This window comes from Parastagonospora nodorum (assembly GCF_000146915.1).
Source record: "Parastagonospora nodorum SN15 chromosome Unknown scaffold_2, whole genome shotgun sequence".
Taxonomy (NCBI): domain Eukaryota; kingdom Fungi; phylum Ascomycota; class Dothideomycetes; order Pleosporales; family Phaeosphaeriaceae; genus Parastagonospora; species Parastagonospora nodorum.
In genome coordinates this window covers 1,390,933-1,402,984 of record NW_001884550.1, presented here as the reverse complement: position 1 = coordinate 1,402,984, position 12,052 = coordinate 1,390,933, and the positions used below count along the sequence as shown (strand labels likewise).

Below are 12,052 nucleotides of genomic sequence, written 5' to 3'. Positions count from 1 at the left end.
GACCATGAGAATTGACCAGGTGCTTCCGTCCGTTATCACTGCCAAGGTCCGCACAACGTGCTCGCCATACGACTTCCCACTTCCTGAAAGACGTTGTTCAAGATGGCGAAAGCGAGGAATCGACTTCAAACAGAACGACGAGGTGGCGGCCATGCGATCAAGTCATATTCAAACCACCTCCAATACATCCTTCTCTTCCCTCTCCCACCGTCTCCTTCCCCCTAAAGTCCCTTGACCCTCCCCTCCCCCCAGCCACCACTCACACCCCTAACATCCCTCCCCTGTCCCGCAAGCACCCTCCCCTCCATCCTCTCTCTCCCTTCAAACCCTGTCTCCCTCCCAAACCCCGTACCCGCCCCGTACAAATTCAAGTCGCGGCCCGTGAACTTGAGCGGCCGGGCGTAGCCTGCTTGTTTGAGCCAGCGGGCGAGCAGGACACCAATTGCGGCCCAAAAGGCGGCAAGGAGGAGGATGAGGGGGATGAACATTGGGATGTGTTTGGGGATATGAGCGTTATTGGGTTGGATGAGAATGTATGACTAGGTGTGATGGAAGCTGTATATTATGCTACGGGAAGGAAGGAGAGGAGATAATGCATGATAAAGTATTGAAGTGATGTCAGGGGATGTCGAGTAGCGTGCGGAGTGCAGCGGAGGAGCGGAGACTACTTCAGGCGCGGATCTGTGGGGTAGCTCTGAAGCTAGTTCGCAGAGCCTCGGCCATGCATGAATGATCTGCAACTTAGGTTTGGAAAGGTAGGATGCAACGTGAGAAATCAGATAAAAGCTCAGACGGTAGATAGATAGAACGAAGAATTGATGATGATGCAAGTAGATATCAGGGCCTACGTACCATCACAATCAGCATGAACGCGCCAAAGGGTATATGCGCATGCTCAATCAGCTCGACTAGAAACACACCCACACCCATCAATCAGCACTCCCACTCCCCTCCTCCGCCCTCTTCGTCCTCTTCATCCTCTCCTCCACCGCCCTCGCAATAATCTCCCTCCGACTTAAGCTCCCCACCTCGCTGTTCCCTCCCTCACTACTTCCGCCCAGCACAAAATCCCCACCCGTCCATCCCCCATGATCATGTACCTCCTCCTCACCCGGCTCATAGTACTCTTGATCCCCCACGCTCCTGCCGCCACTCTTCCAATCATCCCGCGCCACCTCGCGTTCAATCTGCTTACACAGCTCCCAGAAATTGCGATCATGCGGGCCCCACACATTATGCGCGAGTTCATGACACAGCGTGTTCCTGATCGTTTTGTAATCGCGATACCCGTCGTATGCATCGGTGCGCAGGCGCAGTTCGATGACTTCGCCTTTATTGCGGTTGAGACCCAGCGTGCGTGAGTCTTGCGTGGTGTGCATCGCCGGGTCCATTTCCGTGAGGAGCGGGACGCTGAATTTGTGGTTGAGCATGGCGGCTTTGATGCCCGCATCGTCGCGCAAGCGCTCGAGGAAGCGCAGAGAGCGGTCGGGGTTGGGGAGGTAGGGCAGCGGCCGCAGCGTGTGGAATGTGTATTGCGCTTCGTCTTGCATGCGCTTGTAGTCGCGGGTGGCCGGGCGGGCATGGCGGCTTTGATGGGGCCTGGGCGGCGAGGCGCGGAGGCGGCGGATATGGTCGAGTTGAGGGAGGCGACTTCAGCGGTCGTGCTGCCCATGAGAGTTATCTTCTTGCCGGCGAGATCTGTGAGAGGCAGGTTCGGCACTTTGAAGGGCGGCTTTTGGAGGCCGAGTTTGGAGGCGACGAGGAACTTTTGGTTGGTGGGCGGTATGGAGAGTTCAGATGCGACTCGCTCGGATAAATCTGATATCGTCGCATCCTGTGCAAAGCCAAATGTATGCCGTTCGCCGTGGTGGAGGAGTGTGATCTGTAGCTCGTCACCAGCAGGTGGCGCGGATGAGTTATCGACGTCAGTCATGTTGAAGCAGGCAAAAGATCTCGAGATAATGTTTGCTGTATATAGATAAGTGTGAAGGTTAGTAGGTGATCAAGATATTGAGCTTCGCAGCTTGTGGCTGACACTGAGCCCGTGTTGTTTCGGTGACGTTCTGCAAGGCTTCTATGAGTGATGCGTCGCCATCGGCATTTGTCATCATTCACGCCGACGATCAGGCCCGATACTCTTTCACCACCATCACCTTTCAAGCATACAACCTCAACTTCACTTCATATGCAACGTACACACATGGCAAATGGTTGCATATGCTCAATATTAGTAGAAAGCCAGTACTGATTTGAACGACAAGCTTCACTGAAATCTTCACAAGACCACTACAGCAACGAAAAGCACTCCAAACGCTCACATAACCAATCCACCCGCGCTACCTCAGGATATCAATGATGCAAATAAGGTAATCCACCCAGGAAACAATGCTGAAGTGTAATGCTCAACGCCGACCCAATGCCCAAACCCCAAACCCCTTTACGGCCAACTCGCCTCCCACTCCATCCTCTTCCTCTCCTGTACCTTCTTCTTCGCTTCCCTATCCCTTGCCGCCTGTGCCTTCTGATCTTGCCTTGCTCGATCTGGCGACTTGATCCACTCCCTTTGCCTCGGATCCCAAAAATGCCTGTATTTCAATCAGCCCAAACGTCCTCCAGCACCCATCTCGCAACGTACCCATTATGTTCCGTATTCACCAACGCGCCCTCGCGATACTCATCCGTCAGAATCTTGTCATACGCATACGGCACTTTCGCAAACATGCCTTCAAACACCGTCTCGCGCATCGGATACAGCTCGTCCATGTGATACCGGTGGTTATTCTTGCAAGTCCAGATGCCAGGATGCGTGTCTGGCTGCGTCTCACTGAGGCCGGTGATGTCGATGTATAGCCCGTTGCGCACATCGATCCAGCGTGCGTCGATGACGTTCATGCCGTCGCCGCGGATGCGTTGGTGGATCCATGGGTTGACGTCGAGGAGGTATTCGCGCCGCACGGAGCTGTCGGGAGAAGTATACTTGTACCGAGTGTGGTTGAACTCCCTGCCTAGACGGAGCAGTGTTCGGCCTGTGACTTGTGTGTCGAGATCAAAGTCCCAGGGGAGACGCTATGCTGGATTAGTACAGTGCTGAAGTGTGGATGAGTGGGCGGGAATGTACTCTGCCGTTCCACCACCAGCCAAGCAGCGTGCCGTGAGCTATCCACGTATCCAGTTTTTTCTCGCGGAAGAAAGTTAGGTATGCGCGGATCATGTGGGATTGGGTGTCTGTTCGTTCCTCGTCCGATGCTATGCCATGGAAGTATCGCCGGTCATAGTGCGAAAGCATTGCGCTGCCCCTACATGGCTTTCCATCAGCCATATAACTAGACGTATGAATGTCAGACGTACCCTGGCTCGTGGAAGTATTTTGTATTCGGCCTCTTAAGCTTTTCTTTCCCATCCACAACCGGCCCTGGTGGTTTTTTCAGCTTCCCATCCCGACCTAGTCCCAATAGCATCTCCTTCGGCGGCGGTCCACCAGCAAGACATTTCGAAAGCAAAGCAAAAGCCACGGCGCATATGGATAACCGCATCGTAAAGTCCTCCTGTCCCAAACGTAGCAGGTAATATGAAATAAACAAGCGTGACAATCTAGTAAAGCTCGAAAACCAGTATCGCTGTAATAATAACAAGAAAGAAGCAGAAAGATCCTAGGCCAAAGGTGTCGCGAAAAGAGGCGCTGATGACAACTTCCATATAAGACAACATGTCGCGTGCGCGTTCCCGGGAGACGACGTAATTGCCTCGTAGTGGTGGCAGGCGTTGGAGGGGAACGGATGCAGCAACGACCAAGCCTGATTCGGCGCGTGATGGAAGAAACTGCCTATGATTTGAGTCATATTTGCCCATCGTGGCCTCCTCCCCCCCTTTGTCGGCCCATGTGCATCGCAGCGAAAGCGTCCAGGCCACGTTCAGGCAGCGCTGAAAGCGATCTAGTGCGACTTCTGACGAATGCTTGATGCAAGCGCTAGCGAATGACACGCGGCCATTGCGTGTCAAGCTTTCAGACAAGCTTTTGTCGAGGAGCTTGGCGCGAATGGAATGAAGAAAATCGCAGAAGTAGGTCTTGATAACTTCTCTTGCATGTACAACTTGCCGCGATTTTATGCGAAGAGGCCCGATGCCTGCCATGAACTGAGATGAAAAACAGTTCTGAGGTCCGATGAAACAGTCTTTGCCATGCATACTTACTCGCAGTTCTTATCACGTGCCGAGCTACCAAATGGGGATATGGGGTAGTGGCAGTCGTCATCAGCGCTCGACTTAGATACCGAACGCGGCACCTGCTGTCTCTGCATGAGGTTCTATCGGACTTCAAATACTAAGTCCGGACCATTTGCAGATGAGCGAATGCGTAAGCATCAAGGCGCGTCCGTCACGAGGTAAGGAATGACAGGTCTTAGCGCAAACTTGGCTCTATTCTGCAAAGCGGTGTTCATACCCTGTCAAAATCACCAATTTCCCTGTGCGTATTGCAGCTTCTAGTAGCCGGATTCTTATCAGCCTTACAATTGGCACCTTGGTGTACATGTGTGCTATGACACGTTGTGCACGGGGGTGGCATTTTGCAACTTCAGATTCGGTCAGGACGGAGCTAGTTAGGTGTTTTCAGGAGTAGTTCTGAGCATATCAAGAAATGTATGGAGTAACGATGATGTCCATCTTACATCGTTCTGCGTGAGCTTTTGTTCTTCTGTGAGCTACGCTGTACACCCGCACTAATTTTTCGAGGCTTTGGACGAGGCTTCTGGGCAGCCATATCACAAGGCAATGGCTCACACATGTGCTCGAGAGATTCAAGCATATCGTGCCGAAGCGTCCACTCCCCAGACCTTTCATCTTGCTCATACGGCTCTTGCAAAATCCACTCCCGCCACTTCTTCAGAACCTTGACTACGTGCGACTGAGTTGCTTGGAACCATTCCTTGTGCATCTTTCCGCAGCCATCACATTTTTTGCGCAGTCTATACTCTTTCAACTCGGTATGTATGAGTTGCTCGACGCGGTGCACATGCGGCATGTTCACCTGGCTCTCGGTACTGGAGTGATAGGCGTTTTGGCGTTTGCACTTTTGATTCCATTCCTTGAGCCGTCTGGCTAGATTATTGGTGTACCCAATCTTGACCATGCCAAAAAACTCCTTGTCCCAATAGAGGTATATAAACCCTGCACTGTAGTCCCTGGGACCTAACGGCGAAGCCGCCTTTTGATGAAGAGCCGACGAAACCGAGAGTTTCTGGATGTTCCTTGGTTGGTATTGTATGAAGCTCGATGAGAAAGGGACGTGCGAAGTGATCTCGGCAGTAGAGGCTATGAGTACGAGCTTTGGGAGTGACTTGGGCCGTGCAGTCGGCTTAGACTTCGTCGTGATAGTGAAGGTCTGAGGATTGTGGTCCCCACGGGTATTTGGATCAACAATCCCGTCGACCCATTGGGCAAGAGTGGATTGGTCCGCTTGCGTCATACTTGTAATGTCTTCAAGCTGGCTACGCAGTTCCGCTATCCTGGATCCTGCTTTGAATTGGTGCAGTGCCGTTTTCTGATGGATGTTACACATGACTGACTGTACAACCCTTTCGATATGGGTAAGCATGCCACAATAATCTTCTTCTTTCTTGCATTTTGCCAGTCTCTTCAAAGTGCTACCGACGCCACTCGGCGACCACAGAGGCTTTGCTTTGTAACTGCACTGGACAGAAGGGTTCGTCACCAGGGACGCGACACAGTATCCTGGTTTGCTGACAAGTCTTGCATGGAGATCGTGCGGTACAATCTGTCCCAGTGACGCCCAAAGTTTGCTTTGCAGCCGTGGGGTGGTGGTTGGCTGTTGAGGAGGTTTGACGCCGCGCTTCTCCTCGGGAAGCGTGGCATGTATAGCTGACGTTACTAGCGCTTTGCTGCTCGTCTTCGATCGTGTTCGCGAACTGACAGAGTCGCTGAATACAAACGAAGGGTTCATTTCGTACTTCACGCAAGTGGCTGCGATATTCTGCTGAGAGACTAATATGGGTAAGTCAGACAAGATCGCTATCGGCTTCGGCATTGCCGTAACTTACTTGCTTGGAGCTCAAACGTCAGGTTTCGAAACAGCTTCGGTATCTGAGAAGTGTCGTCCTGTACTGCCACATCCTTCTTTTCGACAGGTTGCTGCTTCGTCGATAGACTTGCTTCGCTACCAAATGATAGTTTGGACACTGGAGTGATTGATAGTCTCTTAGAAGACTCAGAGAGGGTTGGTGGTGTTGGTGGTGTCAATGGCGTCAGGATGCCTCGTAGAGAGGCGCTGCTCATTTGCTTAATGGGAGTCTCGGGTAGGTCCCAAATGTCATCGAAAACTGCTGGAGAAAACCAAGTAGAGACTGAAGATGCTGATGGGATGGTAGCAATGGATGTAGGAACGGCGGTTGGTTGGTCAACTGCAACATGCCCACGCTTGGGGGTCTGGATAGCGCGTTCGAGTACGTTCACGTCTTGAGTAGCGACAGCCATGATGACTGCTCTGCAGTAATGCTTAAAAGAATGATGAGGGACGAGGGCTGCAACTGAGATCTAAAGTCGAAGAGATAGATGTACTGTTGATGCCAATAAGAGCTGGATACAAGCCAGTATATATCCTAAGCCATGCCGAGATAACTACGTTACTGGAGACTACGTAATCTGTCGACGCAGCCGAACCCCCATGAGTACTGAATTCTCAGCCCCAAACGTTGCGATCGCATGATTCAAGCGCGGATACTCCACAGAAGCCCATTCGCGCAGGCACACTACCGCTACGGGCAGGTGCAATCGTCTCGAAACACATAGGTCCAATCCAAGGATAAAGCGGATTCGCAACCTTGAGGTTTGCATGTTTGATACTTTGGTGGCTGCATGAACCGTGCCGCAGAGCCGCAGGTGGCTGCCTTACTCAGCCTACCTCAACCCCTGGACACGGTGGTTTGTTCAGCGTCGATGACCCATCAGTGAACTCAATCTTCAGCTAGATTGCTTCGATATTTAGAAAATCGTCTTTAACCATACCTGGAACGGCCGATGTTAATGTCCACGGATACGTCAAGGAGTATGCCCGACCCCAGCTACTCGCTATGGCCTAGGATTTCGGCCCCATACAGAAACAATGCTTCAAAACTTATCACGTATTATCTTGAGGATTGACCGTTGACTGCATCCGGATTCGTATTCGAGTTCTGCGCCAACTGCAGTGTAATTCGACTATGATACACGCGCCATCTCAAGCTCGTATTGTAACAGATGCCTTCCTACCATTTGCCGGTTTCCGACCAAGACATGGGGGTTGAAACAAACCTCGTGGTTTCACCGTGGCCCGTGCTTGAATTGCGCCGTCGGCGAGCCTGGATCGATAGGCATACATTGTCACGAATGAAGGGGACGCAAAGCCCTAGCAATTATGTTGGTCGTAAGTATTGTCAGCTATCGCCAATATCAGCTTTCAAGGTACAACAGCAAGAAGGATCGGCCTTTTTGTTGTTTGACAAGTATGTAGTGTTGAGTGAGAGTGACTGAGCGTTCGCTGGATTGTGTGGGTGTGGAAAGTGGGGTTGCCGGCACGTGGTCAGGCGGGAGCGGCTATCTGCCGCCGAAGCGCTGGTCACCAGGCAGTCATGGCGATCATTGGATCAATGAGGACAGAGCCAACGGACATCCATGCTCTCAACAACAGGCGCGATGCGTGGACCGGGATAGTCAAACCATGTCATGTAACCTCTGCAGCTTGCGCTGGATCAGTCCCGCTGCACGCGATCTTCGAACTCTAGAGTTGTCACTTACCGCAATCAGAAACCCCTCGACCAAGCCTCTCGCTACTACAACCATCGAGTGAGATGTGTGTCACGCTACAAATTATCACGACGTGCCGCAGTCGACTACGGAACAGAAGAGCAGGGACTATCTCCTATCGCTTGCTTCATCCTGCTTGCTCGACAGCAACTTTCCTGTACTGCGCGTATAAAGCGCTTGATCTTGCACAAAAGTGTGCTTAGTTCTTATTTTGTTGATGTGGCTCAGCTTTTGAGTACTCCACCCTGAGATCTGTGATGCACGGTGCTACTCACTAGCTTTCCGCCCCCACACCCTGACAATGAAACAATATTGCCTCCTGAGATTTCGTGTCCCGTCCACGCTTGGTGTTCCATTCATTCCTGCAATCTCCAAGCGAGGCTGAACTTGTCTTTCCAGTATCCGGAAAGGACGAAAGGATAGCAACTGTGCAGCCACCGAGCTTGAATGCAGCTGATCCAATGTGCATGCTTCGAGCCAGCGACCTCAATTCGCAGATTGGCCGAAAGTGGCTCGGAGTTTTTCTGTTTCTCTGTTATAGATACTTACCGACTTGGTGCTTCTCCTCATGCCTAGCGCGTTCATTAGTATGTTGCGCGTTCCCACTTTATCATCCAGGCACCCACTACACTCGAGTAGCTTCCTCACCCCCGCTCTTCTTATGTTCCCGGCTTTCTTACCGATTAGAGATCAAAGCACTCTGCGAATAGTTCGCTAAACAAAGAGCAACGTATCTAAGGTCAGCACTGTCTTCTGCTAGGATCTGAAGGCTCACAGTCACTTTCTTGATGCATCCTACAACGAGGACCTTGTAAGCCGAGTCAATGCCCTGCTACTCACTATTCTCATGACGGTGAATACCCTGGAATTCTCTCCGGTCAATTCATGGAGCCGTCCTAAGATACCCCGAATTAATGCTCTTGAAGGTGAGTCTACTGAAAACGGCATTGACAAGCCGTGGCATAAGACTACGAGACAAGTAAAGCCTATTGATGGAGTATCCACAGGAATGGATTTTATGAATTTCGAGCACTGGCACGATGCTAATATTACCGTTCACTGCGGGTACATGCATTTTGACTGCGAGATGCGTTCAAGACTCAATTTCCCAAACACAACAACGGATCAAATGACCCACCCCAGCGTATGACGTACCGCCAGTCGACTTAAAACTTACACTGCTCATATCAGCCTTCACCGAAACATTTCAGAACATAACTTTTGTGTAATGCAGCATCAGAAATCACGAATTGAAGGAAAGAAGAGTTCAAGGCAGCACTGGATATATATGTTCCTTATCTATTCGAGATTCTAGCTATATAGTTATTTCTACTAGCTTAGCGCTACAGATCTTAGTTACAATCTTGTGCATATTATCTAACTAGGGGCGGACGCAAATATGCATTGCGTGTGTCTCAAGGAGGAAAGGCGTTTTAAGGATTTCTACGGACCAACAATGACAACGCCGGCCTTGCGGTTGAGAGTTCTTCTGATCTGCAGACACAATCAGGATTCTAACACTCCTTCGTAAAGATGTAACAAATATCTACCATGCCCATGCATCAACTGTAAGCGGAACCAGCGCTTTCTCACTCTCCAGCTCCACCGCGTATTTCTCCCCGCCCAGTCTCCACACCAACTCATTCCAAAAGTCTCTCGGCCCAAATCTCAACGGCGTAGTGAACTCCCAATAGTCCGGGTACCAGCCCGTCGACTCCCGGTCCAGGAAACCAGAAGAGTGACCATTTAGAATCATGATGTTATGATGCTTGAGATCGCCATGAGTAAAGACGATCGGATGGCACATTTCACGTAGTCTGTCAGCAGTTTCCAGTGTCTCTTTGAACTTTGCTTGCGAATAGAAGCTGTTGCTGGAGATGGAATTGAAGAAGTGGTCGTTGAATTCAGTTTCAGAATCACACGGTCCTACTGCATGACTAGGGATGTGCACGCTCCTGACTGCCGTACCCAACACGGAACAAATCTTTTCCTTAGCCCAAGGGTGCGACCATTTCCGCATAGTCTGCAGCATGCACTGTAGTTCTGTGAAAACGCTCTCCCGCTCGTCCTCAGTCATGTCCTCGTATAATTCAGGGTCGCCCAGGCCCCTTCCGGGTATGCGGGTCATGAGTATCGACACAGGTGTATGAGGTGTGTCGGGATGCTCGCCGTATGAGATGATCTTCGGCACTGGTAAGCCTGCAGACCACGCTATCATGGTTGCGGCTACTTCTTCGAGGCGCGTGCCATCGGGCCACTTTAACACCAATCCAAATGGAAGTGCTGCAATCTGATTGTCAAATGGAACGCCACACCAATGGCAGTAGTAGCTCGAAAAGAAACGGAGGTAATTGTGGAGGAATCCAAAGGTAAGGCGAATATTTCGAGGCCAAAGGCGCGGCGTTGGTGGTATTGATGATGCTAATCTTACAGAGCCAAGGGCTTGGTGAGGCCAGGTAAAGGTAGGCAGGAGGATGCCAGGTACAAGGTACCGAAGTCAACCCATTGCGATGTTATGTGCGAAAGTCACGTGGAAGCTATAATCCTAGAGCATCAGAAAGTTTTTCAGTTCTGGCATAAAAATATCGCATACATTTGACGTAACAGTATCGAGTTTTTTCCGTGGCGGTGGCAGCAGGCTTCTATCGAAGTATAATGAGCTACCTCATCTGCCCCTTGCTGTACGAGCCACTGTGCCAAGACGTACAAAATCATTATGGATGTATAAAAGTGCGAATCTTCGAATGACTATCGCTTGGTTGTTCAAAAGTCGCGCCGCAACTATTCACATAGGTATCAACTTGCACCAATAAAACGCACAACGTTCCTCTTTCTAGCCATATTTCTTGTCTCCACGTCACGTCATCTTCCAAGCTTTCCCATAGCCTCCTTTCTTGCAACTCCTGCTCGGGATCTAACTTCATGGACATTGCGACGGCGATCATCTGCATTGCGTAACTCTATATTGATGAAGAACAAGATGTATGTGCCCATTTACCAGGACGGCGCCATGGCGGCCAGCATGTCCTCTACCACCAACTCGTCGCGATACCCCAGAAAGATTTGATCAACAACATCTGCAATCCACCGGTCTGTAACCCTCACCATAAAATGCATCTTGGTGTATTCCCAATATTCGGGATACCATCCCGCACACTCCCAATCCACTATGCCCGAGATCCTCCCCATCTCATCGACAAGGATATTCCTGAGGTTGAGATCCGCGTGTGTGAAGACGATGTCGTGCTTCACACTGTGCGCCTTGGAAATCTGCCTGCGTGCATCGTCATCAAAAGGCAGATCATTTGTCAAGAATTGACTGAACTCCGTCCCGGTGCGGAAGCGCAATTGTTGGCGTTGGGAATCGCCGATGCGCCAGTCTAGAATGCCGCCACCCAGTGGGTTACAGATGCAGAATGGTGAATTGATGGTATTAGGAATACTCCGTAATTCAGCGAGATAGCCCTTGAGATCTTGTGCAGCTGCGTCCAGTTGTCTGTCAGTCATGGTAGCCAGCCTTTGTCCTATGCCGCATCCATGGAGACCAGTCATGAGGAGATATGATGATCCACGGTACTGAACTGCATCTATCCCTATTGGCGCGGGAATGTGCGTGTATGTCTGAAGGATTTGGAGTGCTCGAAGCTCTGCTTGGTGTCGAGGTGCCCAGTTTTGATGTGCTTTTCGCAGGTAGAGATTGAAAGGCAATCGATGCATCACGTCAGAACCAGTGCCTCCATAGATATGTTTTCCAAGCGATGCTATGTACTTGTAGGTAGTGGCTCGGATAAAAATGGGCGTTTTCAACCACAGCCGTTGGAGTATTGGGTATACAGATCGGACGTAACGTCGAATCCAGGTTTTCTTCCCAGCTAAGCAGCTCCGGCCCTGCAACGTTGAGCTGCGAGAAACGCTCGAATTTTGCTTCATATAGTCGAACACTTCCAGTCATGCAGTAGCTGATGCGAATTGATGGTGTATTCCAATAAGTAGGGGATTCGGGAGAGACAAGGTTTCCATAACCCTGTTGTCCAGACTTATGAACGGGAAAGCGTCAATTCGTAAGGAAGGGATAAACGTGTTCGTGCTCACGTAATACCGGGCCTAGCTATGTTAGAAAAGCTTGATTCCGTTACATGGGGACTGACTGAGTTGCTCGTAGCTTCTAGCGTACTAGCCTGCAGGGAAACCCTCCCGTTCGCGAAATGCGCAAGCATTTGCGACGACAAGAGCATCAACTGATCAGAGGGATCAT

General features: G+C 50.8%; 6 protein-coding genes across 6 annotated transcripts; all 6 read right to left on the bottom strand.

The window, feature by feature from the left end:
* Positions 1–35: 35 nt before the first annotated feature.
* Positions 36–488, bottom strand: SNOG_01733 (hypothetical protein; the record flags this gene model as incomplete). Its single annotated transcript, XM_001792313.1, has 2 exons — positions 36–83; positions 264–488. 2 exons carry the CDS (start codon positions 486–488, stop codon positions 36–38), a joined length of 273 nt encoding a protein of 90 aa, XP_001792365.1.
* Positions 489–929: 441 nt separating this feature from the next.
* SNOG_01732 (hypothetical protein) lies at positions 930–1,933 on the bottom strand (the record flags this gene model as incomplete). The annotated part of the gene is given in 2 exon segments (XM_001792312.1): positions 930–1,563; positions 1,581–1,933. 2 exon segments carry the CDS (start codon positions 1,931–1,933, stop codon positions 930–932), a joined length of 987 nt encoding a protein of 328 aa, XP_001792364.1.
* A 504-nt stretch (positions 1,934–2,437) lies between these two features.
* Positions 2,438–3,211, bottom strand: SNOG_01731 (hypothetical protein; the record flags this gene model as incomplete). Its single annotated transcript, XM_001792311.1, has 3 exons — positions 2,438–2,561; positions 2,636–3,066; positions 3,119–3,211. The coding sequence occupies 3 exons, from the start codon at positions 3,209–3,211 to the stop codon at positions 2,438–2,440; spliced, it is 648 nt and encodes a 215-aa protein (XP_001792363.1).
* Positions 3,212–4,663: 1,452 nt separating this feature from the next.
* SNOG_01730 (hypothetical protein) lies at positions 4,664–6,489 on the bottom strand (the record flags this gene model as incomplete). The annotated part of the gene is made up of 2 exons (XM_001792310.1): positions 4,664–6,000; positions 6,057–6,489. The coding sequence occupies 2 exons, from the start codon at positions 6,487–6,489 to the stop codon at positions 4,664–4,666; spliced, it is 1,770 nt and encodes a 589-aa protein (XP_001792362.1).
* A 2,854-nt stretch (positions 6,490–9,343) lies between these two features.
* On the bottom strand, positions 9,344–10,015 carry SNOG_01729 (hypothetical protein; the record flags this gene model as incomplete). The annotated part of the gene is made up of 1 exon (XM_001792309.1): positions 9,344–10,015. The coding sequence occupies one exon, from the start codon at positions 10,013–10,015 to the stop codon at positions 9,344–9,346; it is 672 nt and encodes a 223-aa protein (XP_001792361.1).
* Positions 10,016–10,791: 776 nt separating this feature from the next.
* Positions 10,792–11,304, bottom strand: SNOG_01728 (hypothetical protein; the record flags this gene model as incomplete). Its single annotated transcript, XM_001792308.1, has 1 exon — positions 10,792–11,304. One exon carries the CDS (start codon positions 11,302–11,304, stop codon positions 10,792–10,794), a length of 513 nt encoding a protein of 170 aa, XP_001792360.1.
* Between the last annotated feature and the right edge of the window lie 748 nt (positions 11,305–12,052).